This window comes from Tursiops truncatus, chromosome 11, assembly GCF_011762595.2.
Source record: "Tursiops truncatus isolate mTurTru1 chromosome 11, mTurTru1.mat.Y, whole genome shotgun sequence".
Taxonomy (NCBI): domain Eukaryota; kingdom Metazoa; phylum Chordata; class Mammalia; order Artiodactyla; family Delphinidae; genus Tursiops; species Tursiops truncatus.
The window spans coordinates 4,287,134-4,298,563 of NC_047044.1; the positions used below are offsets into that span (position 1 = coordinate 4,287,134).

The window sequence follows — 11,430 nt, forward strand, 5'->3', positions numbered from 1 at the left end:
ATGGCAGAGCAATGAGGGAGCACTGCTCAGCTGGGGCTCTGACGAGAGGAGGAAATAAACTTGTGCCATTTTGGCCACTCGTGTTTTGGGTCGTGTTACCGGGAGCCAGGAGAGAGAAGTGGTTGAGAGCCAGACACCCTGGGTTCAACCCCAGGTCCACCACGTCCCGTCAGCGTGACCTTGGGCAAGTCACTTAACGTGTCTATAGCTCAGGCTCTTCACCTGGAGAATGCGAGTAATAAAAATACCCACCCCGGGCTGCCGTGAGAACCAAATTTGTTACTTCCACGTGAAGCAGTTAAAATGATGCCCGTGAGTATCGGCGATTGCACCAGCTGAACCTAGCGTCTAATACGCAGGCTTTCTTCCTGGTATCTGGTATCTACAGCTGGTATCTACAGCACCAGAGCTGCTCTAGAAATAGTCTGAGCTGAGTTGAACGGACACTAATGCTCCTCATAGAAATACAGGAAGGGGTTTAATCAAGTTTTGTGTACGGTGGAAAAATTAAGTTCAACAGTACTTATGGACCAAAGAGCGCCTTTTTTTTTTTTTTTTTTTAACACATGGGACTCTTCAAGGTTACTGCCCTTTATAGGTAAACGATTCAGAGGGAAAGAAGGTGCCTTTTTCATTATCGACTTCTTGTATTGAATTGTGCGAAATAAGCTTCTGTGAGATGATTTGTACAGATTTCCTTCATATATTTTTTCCTGATAATAAAACAAGGAGAAAAAGAAATCAGCAAATGCCTGACTTCCTAAACATTCTACTGTTTAACTGGTGTGTTAACCCCAGGATACAGAGTGCATTCCAGCCCTACGAGCTAAAGGGGGAGGAAGGGGGCATTGCATCACTGCTGATTAGTTTAGCGACCTGCGCACGTGAAATGTGGGGATAGCTTAGAATTCCATGATTGTTAAGACATTTGCTCACCCCATTTGATTTCTGTGAGATTCTCTCTTAATTCTCCTTATTTAGGCCCCCAATGATGGACCCACCGATAAACAGACATTGGAAAAAATACTGGTGGATCCCCTCCGAGTTCAAGCCAGAGCTTGATGAATAGATAGATAAATAAGTAAATAAATAATGGGTTGGGTTTTTTTTAGTGACAAATTCACCTACTGATCTGCATTTGACATCTTCTGTAGCTGGAACTCTGAACTACCCCTGGGGCCTTTCTGAAATGAAGAAGAGGCTCCAGACTTGTGCCCAGGAGCCCCTTCCTCTCCCCGGAGAGCCCTCCCTGCAGTGGGCAGCTGGCACTGTCCTCCCCCACGTCTGAGCCAAGCAGCCTCCTCCCGGAAGCCCACCCGGTGCCCTCCCCTGGGACTCCTGGTGGCCTCCGTGTACTCCATCACCAGCTCCCATGTCCGAGCCTGCTGGGGTCCGCCAGTGCCCAGGTGAGGACCGTCCAAGGAGGGGTGTTTACAGGTTGAGGGCACAAAGGAATCTCAATCCCTGGTCTGCGCGGGGACCAATGGTTTCCTCGCACTTAATTTCTGGCTTCTTAGCTCTGAGTCCTTCTTCCCCTTCTCTTTACCAGGAGGCTATGCTATAGCCCCAACCACTGCTGCTACAGGGCCTCTGGTGAAATACACCCCAAGGGTCCTGAGCCCTTGGGTGGGAAGGATTCAAGGAGGGTGAGCCAGGGGTCCAGGAAAGGACGGTGCCTACTCTATGGGCCCTGCACGGCCAGCGCCTACCCCCGCCTTCCCCGAGCCTGATTCCCTCAATGATGCCCCCAACTCCCACCTGCCCCCCTTGACCCTAACCTGATCCCAGCCCCCTCTGCCTGCCCTCCCCACCCGTACCCCCATCTCCCCGCTCCCGCCCAGGCCCCCGCCTGGCACTGACTGCAAAAGCTGCTCCTTGGCCAGGCTGAGGTTGTTGCAGTCCAGGGCTCTGCGCAGGCCACGCCGTTGGCACTGCTGCTGTCGCTCAAGCAGCAAGGCGGTGCGAGCCCGCTGGACCCTCTGCCGGTCCCAATCCATGTCTCGCTGGCGCTCTTCTTCCTGGAGCCTCTGGAGAGAGGAGAGGTGACTCACCACCGCCTGTCCCCAGCACAAGAGCCCCAAGGGGATTGTCTCGAGGAGCCAGCCTTTCATTTTACAGATGGAGAAACTGAGGCCCAGAAGGGGGCAGGTAGGTGAGCAACGTCATGCCGGAAATCAGAGGAGACCCCCCCCCCCCCACCTGTCATCATGCTGGTGGCCCAGCTGATTCCCCCTCTTGGGAGGCCTTGGCTGGTCCTCTGAGCCTGAAGGGACAGCAGAGTCTCAGTTCCAACAGTGGTTCCCGGCCCAGGGCTCCATAAGCAGGGCCCACGGGTGTCAGGTCCTCTGCATCTGGGATGCTACCAGTGGGCAGTGGCACCACCTGGCTGGTCACTGGGGTCCTCTGGTCACTTCTAGAATGTGCTGATGCCACAGCCATTGCCACAGGGACAATGGCTCAGGATCTTGGGGGTGAATTTCTCTGTGCTCTTTACAGCAGAGTGCCTTGAAAGTATCGTCTGCACTTGCTGTCTCCTGGCCCTCCTGCCTGTTCTCTCTCCAGCCCATTAGACAGGCTGCCACCCCTCCACCAAAGAGGTGACTGCCCAGTGCTGGGTCCGGCATCCAGTCGGCAGCCCGCCAGTGGCGTTTGACCCAGGGGTTCCCACGCTCCCTCTGAATTCACCATTGCTTGCATCCCTCCTACCTCTCTGGCTGCTCCCTTTCAGGCCGCTTTGCTCTTTATAAATGATGGGGGTGGGAGGGGAGGGTCCCTCTGTCTACGCTCACTCCCTTTGTGATCTCCAGGTTCGCTGCTTTAAATACTCTCAGTGCAGTGATGACTTCCTGTTTATGTCTCCAGCCCAGATCTCATTCTGAGCCCCAGACTCTACATCCAGCTGCCTGCTGGACTTTACTTGGAAGTTGTGTCAGAAAATATAACTTGTCCACCAGTAGCCATTTTTCCTTCTTTCTTAATAAAAGAATCACCAGCACTTCACTGCCTGGAATAAATACTACATTTCTTCTTTATAGTTTGGGGCAACCTAGTGACTGAGTTGTCCGACGAAATGTCTTGTGAAACTTCTAGGAAGTGTCCTTAGCGCTCTTACCCCTTCCTTCTTCCTGCCAGCTGGAATATGCATATGATGACTGGAGCTCAAGCAGCCATCTTGCACTAAGAGGTGGGAACCAGGTGATGAGGATGGCAGAACTTTAGTCAATGGTCGTGGAGCTGCCATACCAGCCCTGGGCTGTTTTCTTAAGGATTTAGTCTACATGCAAGAGATAAAGTTCTATTTTCTTTAAGATGGTGTTATTTGGGATTTTCAGCTGAATCCTAGCAGACATAGATATCTAAAGAACATTGCACACAACATATCCAAAATTGTGCTTGTGATTTCCATTCTCCCATGAACTTCCCTCCTGGACTTGTTCCTACCACCATCTTCCCATCTCTGTAAGTGCCAACTCCTTCCTTCTCGTTGCTCAGGCCAGGATGCCTGGAGTAATCCTTAACTCCTCTGTCTCTCATATGCCATGCCAAACCCTTCAGCCAATTCTGTTGGCTCTAACTTCCAAATACATCCAGAATCCGACCACTTCTCAGCACCACTGCTGCCAGCGCCCTGGCCTCAGCCAGCACCATCTCTGACCTCGACCATCAGCCTCCCCAGTGATCTCTCTCCTTCCTGCCTTATCCCCCTAAGTCCACCTTCAACACAGCGGCGGGAGGGATCAACTGTGAGATCCTGTCTCTCCTCTGCTCAGAACCCGCCAGAGCTCCCCATTTCGGTCACAAAAAAGGCAAAGTCTTCCCCAGTGACCTGCCAGGCCCTCAACCCTCCGCCTCTTGGACCTCATCCCACCCTCTCCCCTCCCTCCACTCCAGCCACCAGATGCCTCCTTCTCTGAACACGTCAAGACGGCCCTTCCTCAAGGCCTTTGCCCTTGCTCTTCACCCCGCCTGATCGTCCTTTCCGCAGACACGTGCAAGGCTCCCTCTGCACCTTCAGCCCTTTGTTCCAGAGCCATTGGTCCCCTGATGACCCTCCTCACGCCCAGCAATCTCAGCCCCTTCCCCAGCCTCCTGCCCTCCCTAGCACTTGTCCTCCTCTCACTAGAACACAGACTCCTTGAGGGCAGCTTCTAGGGCCGAGCGTGACAGTAGCTATAACTAGATGCTTGAGGAAGGTGGCGGGGAGCACAGGGCCCCATCTGAGGGCTTGCGGGGGACAGGCACCAGCTTCTCCTGGACTTGCTGTTTCTGAACCAGGCGGATGTGCTCCAGCTGCTCCCGGCTCATGCCCTTCCAGCGGTTGGGGACCACGCGATGGGGCCCGAAGGAGCTGGCTGCCTGCTGGGGGTTTTCCGAGAGCAGGTCCCCACGCAGCAGGTTGGAGATCTCGGCCAGGTTGTCCTCTTGGTCCTGTTTTTTCTGTCGGATTTTCTTTTCCGCTGACTCCAAGGCCTGCTCAGGGCAAGATATTAAGGGAGATGCTCTGAGTGACCCCGGTGGGACTGAGGCACGGGCTGACAAGTCTCACTTGGGGCCCTTGAAGGAAGAATGTGCTCAAGGGCACCGGGGATGGGGGCGCTTGTCAGGCATGGATGTGGGGAGGCCCTCAGACCCCCAGCTGCCTGGGAGATGCTGGGTGAGTGGACTGGGCTCAGGGAACCACTACCTGTTGGTCGTGTGCATAACTGCTGCACGTCTTTGTCTGCAGTGATTTGCCAAAGCAGGGAGCTGCCTCCCCCTGTTAGGCTGCCATCTCCCCTGGGCTTGGCCTCACCCACCCCAGGACAGGGCTGTGTACCCCTCCGTGTGGTCCTGGTCACCCTTGGACGGCGGCGGGCCACAAAGAACAGCCAACCAAGTGATTCACAGCAGTGGTGATTTCTAAAAGGTGCTCCCACTGCCTGCAACCTCAGCCCCAGGGACAAATAAATTCCTGGCCAAATCCCTATTCACATGAGGATGATGGGTGGAGGGAACGGGCCCTGGCTGTGTGACCTGGAGCAAGTCACCTCCCCTCTCTGGGCTGCAGTTATTTCTCCGTAAAGTCAAGAGACGGATTGAGAGACATTTGTCAGTGTTACCAGTTCTCTTTAGTAATGAATGGACAGGGCACTTTTTGAGGTGCCCACACACAGCAGGTGCTCACAAGGCCAGCTGAACTACGTTACGTAAGCCCACGCCTTGCAGCTGGACAGGCTGGGATTTGAATACTGGACTTGCGGTCTTTGGAAGTCCAGTATTTGAATCTGCCAAAGCAACTCAGATTAGTACTTAGGCATCCCAAAGAAAGTCAGTTCCCCACTCTGAGCCCGTTTCTTTATCGATTAAATTGGGTTAATCACGCCCCTCTGAAAGGGTTGTTGAACACAGTGACTAATAAGAGCAGCCGATTGTTGCAGGGATTAAAAAGAATTGCTGGGCTTCCCTGGTGGCGCAGTGGTTGGGAGTCCGCCTGCCGATGCAGGGGACGCGGGTTCGTGCCCCGGTCTGGGAAGATCCCACATGCCGCGGAGCGGCTGGGCCCGTGAGCCATGGCCGCTGAGCCTGCGCGTCCGGAGCCTGTGCTCCGCAACGGGAGAGGCCACAACAGTGAGAGGCCCGCGTACCACAAAAAAAAAAAAAAAAAGAATTGCTATCATTGATGAGTCAAGGAGGCTGGGGCACGCCGGGGAGGTGGCTGTGTGTTTGTCTTCCCCTCCAGACAGAGCCTGGGGTATACACCTGGTTCTTGTTGAATTCTTTCACAGCTGTACAAACCGCCCTTCTGGTGGTGCTTTCCAGATTCTGTAAATGCTTGGCTGTTTCGTCAAACTGCAGCCTTGTATTCAGGTAGAGATCCTCTGGAAGGAAGCAAAACGCAATCAAACCTTGCGTGCCTGCCCGGAGATCCTTCCGAGATGTGCAGAGCACCCTGCGGAGTAACTGTTTCTCATCACGGCCCCATCCAAAGAAAGGGGGTGTATCGGAAGGCTGTGGGAGATTGACATGAGTCAATTCAAGTAAAGCTCTTAGATGGGTGCCTGGCAGTGTTAGCAATCACCACTGTGGCCTGGTAATGTCTGCTGTGGATTGGTAATGTCTGCTGTGGATTGGTAATGTCTGCCGTGGAACCAGGGGAGAGGGGTTTAGAGGGCAGCATCGCAGGAGGTAAGGTCAGACTTGTTGGTCCTTGAAATAAATTTGGTTTTTATTGAGTAAAATGAGAAGGTATTGGTTTTGAGCAAAGGATCCAGCTTAACTTTTAATGGGATCATTCTGGCTGCTGGGTTGAGAAAAGACTATAGAGAGACTAGGGCAGAAGCAGGGAGACCAGTTAGAGGTTATTGCAGTGATCCAGTTGGGAGATGCTGACTGCTTAGTCCAGAGTGGTAGTGGAGGACATGGTGAAGGTGGTTGGAATTTGGGATGACTTGCTGCTGGACTGCGTGTGGCATTTGAGGGAAAGGAAGGAGTCAAGATGACTTGGGTTTGGGCCTGGGCAACTAGAGGAACAGAGCTCCCATTGATGGAGGTGGACGGTCAGGTTCAGGGGATGATCAGAGTTTCTTACTGGACACGAACTGATATAGGCTGGACCTATGTCTTGCCCACACACTGAGGGCCGGGAGCGATGCTGAGTTACCCTGAACTCCAGCATCCCACTGGGGCCCGGACAGAGCACAAGCTCAGAAGGTGTTTCCTGCGTGATGAGCACGTGGCTGAAGATGCTTAAATCCTGGAACCTGGGTTCTCATGTTTCTTTCTTTGGCCACGTGGCCAAAGTAACATATTAGTGAGACTTAAAAGACAAAATGAAACAAGAAAAAAAAAAAGGGGGGGGATTGTTTTGTTGAAGGAAGTATTGAGACCCATTTGTCTTTTTTGTTCCATTACCTGCGCATTTCTGGTTGGCGCGGGCCATCTTCCATTCCCTTTGCTGTTGCAAGGACCATTCCCTGTTTTGTTCCTCTTGGAATTTCTTCCTCTGATAGAAGTTTAAATCCTCTCCCATGAATTTCTGCATTCCTGATACTGTATTCCGAGCATCATTATCTGACTGCCGGGCTGGAAGATCTTTCTTAAGGGCTAGGGGGTCGGAGAGGTCAAATTCACGGCGAGTTTCTGGCTTCTGAAAGCTCTGTTGGAAATCACTGATAGCTTTACAGAGATTTTTCCTATCTCTCCTTTCCCGGTCTTCTGATATGCATGCGATCTTGTCATTTTGCCTCATTTCAGCAGCTAGAAGAGATACAGCTTACGATTCAGAGGAAAGACATAAATTTGAATCTGAGGCAGGAGATAGATGGGTCCCAAGCTAGGCCTTTACAGCTGGCCTCCCGTGTACATTTCATGGAGCAGGAGAAAGTGGGCTTTGGGCCGGACACTAACAACTAGTCTCCTGTTTGCATTAGGACATAGATGGGCTCCAGGTTAGACATTTAAAATCAGCCTCCTGTTTGCTCTCCGAAATGGAAGTAACAACAGAAACGAGGTAAATAGCCAGGCTTTGTCTCCTGAGGACGCCCGAAGATAACAGTCAGTGGCAGGAACAGAGAGGGGCTAACCCTTGTTTGGGTAAAGGATCAAAAGGTCACATATTTCCCATCCTTGGGGCAAGGGAGACATTGCACATGTGCAGAAAGGCTCCTTGGGGGTCAAAAAAGGAGGGGGCACCACTCCATAACAGGTGATGCTAAGGCCGTCCCATAGGCCTCTGGGCTGAAATACCATCTTGCAAAAAAATTTGCGCACGCATGTTGGGGAGGGTCCTAGGGCAGGTCACGTGTGGAAAAAGAAGCCAGATGATTGGCCAAAGGTAAACAGACCTGGAAGAACTGCCCTATATGAATGACGTCACCACCTCTTTACTGGGCCCCTCCTCATTAGGGGGGACACCCACACCCTTTCTCTCCCCGTGTGCATCTCTGCCCTGCTTCTGTCTTAACTAAGCAAACTGTTTCTCTGTATGCTCTCCCACTTGTTGTGCTGTGTCTCTAATAATAAACTTTGTAACTGTTTTTACAGTTTTTGCCTCCGTGAGAAATGCATTTTTCACTGGAGGCAAGAGCTAGGGGGTGTGGTGACTAGGATTCCTGCTTTTCATCCAAGCTCCCCAGGTTCAATTCCAGGACAGGGAATTAAGATCTTGCTTCACGCCACCACTCACTGCTGCCTCTCCAAGATCAAATCCACTTAAAAAGTGATTTTTAGTGATTCTAAAAGTAATCCAACCTTCCAAAAACTTAACACAACCATTAAAGGATTAGTATTCTGAATATTTAAAAAGCACCTACAAATCAACTTAAAAAAAAAAACAATAAACAGCCTAACCAAAAAGGGGGCCAAGGAGAGGAAAAGGCAAATCAATATAAAGAAACCTGAATGATCAATAAACTTGTGAAAAGATCATCAACCTTACAAGATGGGAAACATCCAATGAATTGGAGAAACATTTCCAATGCAAATAATAGCAGGTATTAGTAAGGATGTGGGGAAACAACGATTTCTCGTTTACTGCTTGTGGGAGTGTAACTTGGTACACTTTTATAACTTTGGAAAGCAATTTGCCAACATCCTGTAAAACTGAAAACATACATATACTATGACCTATCAATTCCATTTCTAGGTACACCAGGGACATGAACATTGGGACATAATGCAGGACAGTCATTAAAAAACTGGAAAAAATCTAAATCAGCCACCAGTAGAGGAATAAAGAAATTGTGGTTAAAATTCATATGACAAAATATCATAAAGCAATTAAAATGAATATTCTGTATGTAGATCACCTATAAATTCCAAAAATAGACTGTTGAATTTTTTAAATGTTGCAAAAGGATACATTCAATATAACATCATTTATGTAAAATTTTAAAACACACAAATTTTACATTGTCATGGATGTACATACCTAAATAGTACAAGTACAGAAACATGCATGGGAATGATCACACCTCTGAGAAGGGAAGAAGAGGAAAATGGTAAGGTGGGGGAGAGCTTTAGCTATGTCTGTATAACATTTAATTTTCAAAAAGCATGCTTAAGATATCTAAATCCAGTTTGGCAAAATGTTCATATCTTGTCTGGTGGTGGGTATGTATATGTCTGTCACGTCATTTTTGTACGTTTGAATTACTTTTTTAAACAAAAAATTTATTGAAGTATAGTTGACTTACAATGTTGTGTTAGCCTCTGCTATATAGTAAAGTGATTAGTTATACATACATATATTCTTTTTCATATTCTTTTCCATTATGGTTTATCACAGGTTTGAATTACTTTAAGCTAGAATTTTAAAAGGTAAAAGGTTTAGAAAATATGAAACAGTATAAAGAAGAAAATCAATTTCACTCATCATGCCATCACTCCAACTTTACCACTGCTGACATTTTGGTATATTTCCTTTCTGTCTTTTTCTAAGCATATTTTTATGTATTTTAAAACATATATATTTATATATGTATTTAAACTTAATTGATAACCCACTGTATATACAATTTTGTACCCTGCTTTTTTCTATTTAAAAAATCTTTACAGTGCTTTAAAAGAAATTGCTAGACATGATGGGGGAAAAGGAATACTATTTGAGTATTTGATCTAAGAGCCAGAATACTATTATTTGAACCATATCTGGTTCTGAGTCAGCTCGGGGGTATGAGCTCAGAAGTGTGTGTTGTCTACTGTAAACAGCTGTCCCCGGTAGAAGGTCTTGAACTTTTTGGCAGAAAATGTGTGTGTTTAAAGTTTTTCATACCCAGTTTTTTAAGAAAACAGAGAAAAACATACATTTATCCTCACAATATATTTCCTACAGCTCACATAGAATTCAATAGCTGTTTTTCTTTTAAGTGAGGAAGCATCAGTGCATTAAGCTAATTGAGCACAAGAAATTGTGAAGTTTTAAAAAGAGGAAGAGCATGAAAATTGCAAGTTTTTACATATGTGAGGAAATGTGAACTGGGGTCGAAAGGCACACAGCCCTGAACCGCTAGATGGCCATTCAGGGAATGCTCACCAAAGGCTTCCTGTCTAGCTTTTTCAGTTGCTTCTTTTATCTTCTGGTCACAAACCTGAACATCCCAGGCTTCTGTGTCTCCCTGGGAAAGGAAAACAAAGGGAATTAGAGCCAGATAATTTGATTCAGTTGATAACAATCCTACTGTAAGTCAAATCTTGTCATACCCGGATGCTTTTGCGTATAGCTGGTTCTTCAGCCTGTCTTAAATTTCCCTAGAGCTTCCTTCTCCCCTTCTCAGTCAATAGATCCTCATCCTCAGAACACTGTTTAGGCATCACCTCCTCTGGGGAGTCCTCTCTGATTTCCTCTCCCAGCCCCAGTTGGTGCTCCCTGGCAGCCTTTGCTCGCCTCCTTCACAGCACTGACTCCACTGCATTATAATGTGACCATTTTAATGCCTGCCTCCTCCACTCTGGGCTATGAACTCTGCAAGGTCAAGTATTCCCTTGCTCCTCATCTCCTGGGCCCAGCTCAGGCTTGCCACAAAATAGGAACTCCACTGGCATTTGTCAAATGAACGGACTGGAGGGAATTCCTGGCAATGTAGAAAATCCGGCTCAGAGAGAGGAGAATCACGTTCCAGTCTTTGGCCGTTAACTCCAGGCAAGCTCTCTCCCCGCTGCAGGACTCAATTTGCCTGTCTGACAAGGGACAGGGAGCATTATTTGGTCTGTTAAGGTCTCCTCCATCCTCAGCAAAGTTAATACATGGAACAAATCTTCCCGACAAAGCCTGGAGCCGTCTGCAGCTGTGCCTGGATCAAAAGTTTCATTCCAAGGGTTCATCACCTCTTGTTTCCCGCCGCCCGCCTCGCTCGCCCCCAGCCGCTCCTCCACATTCCCTCCCGGCCCCTTTCCCTTCCGGGCCGGAGGGTCTCACCCCGATGATCCTGTTCCTGGCATTGAAGATCCGTTTCTGCCTGCGCAGCTCCTCATATCTCCTTTTGGCCAGGCCGAAGTTCTCCTCCAGGTCCTTGAGCTGCGCTACCTCCATGACTGTGAATCGCCAAGAAATTCTAAGAGGTTTTTAAAACATGCGAGATTAAAAGAAAAGACAACAAACATAAAACAAGCTCAAGCCAAGCGAGCCTGGCTCCCTAGGAGATTGGGCTGGTGGGATCTGAGCCTGCTTCAGAGGTTCTCAGTCCGGCCTTCTCCCACCGCGCCAGAGGCGAGGAGACCCAGTTTCCTCGGAAACAAAAACAACTCCGGTTGCTAAGAAACAGCGCAGGGCTCGCTCGTGTTCTCGTTTTCCTCTCGCGAGACGGCGCAAGGCCCTTCCCGCTCTTTTCTGGCCGGCGTGTGAGGACGCGGCAGAGGCGCGGAGGGCGCAGCCATGGGCCGTTTGGAGGTGCTGCTTGTGGAGAACTTTAAGTCGTGGCGGGGCCGCCAGGTTATAGGCCCCTTCAGGAGGTT

The 11,430-nt window shown here is 49.2% G+C and overlaps 1 protein-coding gene across 2 annotated transcripts; it reads right to left on the bottom strand.

The window, feature by feature from the left end:
* Positions 1-572: 572 nt before the first annotated feature.
* Positions 573-11,198, bottom strand: RIBC2 (RIB43A domain with coiled-coils 2). Of its 2 annotated transcripts, XM_073789301.1 has the most exons (8): positions 10,895-11,198; positions 10,013-10,094; positions 6,892-7,236; positions 5,740-5,858; positions 4,243-4,470; positions 3,113-3,274; positions 1,861-2,027; positions 573-713 (listed from the first exon to the last, which is right to left on the bottom strand). In XM_073789301.1, exons 1-8 carry the CDS (start codon positions 11,006-11,008, stop codon positions 635-637), a joined length of 1,296 nt encoding a protein of 431 aa, XP_073645402.1. In that variant the 5' UTR covers positions 11,009-11,198; the 3' UTR covers positions 573-634. The 2 variants fall into 2 exon arrangements, with proteins under 2 accessions (XP_073645402.1, XP_019800717.2); XM_019945158.3 differs by lacking the exon at positions 3,113-3,274.
* Between the last annotated feature and the right edge of the window lie 232 nt (positions 11,199-11,430).

Bases quoted from the DNA above. Each gene is read 5' to 3' on its own strand.
- RIBC2 (XM_073789301.1), bottom strand. From the start codon at position 11,008: ATGGAGGTAGCGCAGCTCAAGGACCTGGAGGAGAACTTCGGCCTGGCC. The intron at 7,237-10,012 runs GTGAGCATTCCC...TATCTCTTCTAG, and splicing joins AGCTAGACAGGAAGCCTTTG to CTGCTGAAATGAGGCAAAAT. The intron at 714-1,860 runs GTCAGTGCCAGG...TTTTATTATCAG, and splicing joins GCCAAGGAGCAGCTTTTGCA to GAAAAAATATATGAAGGAAA.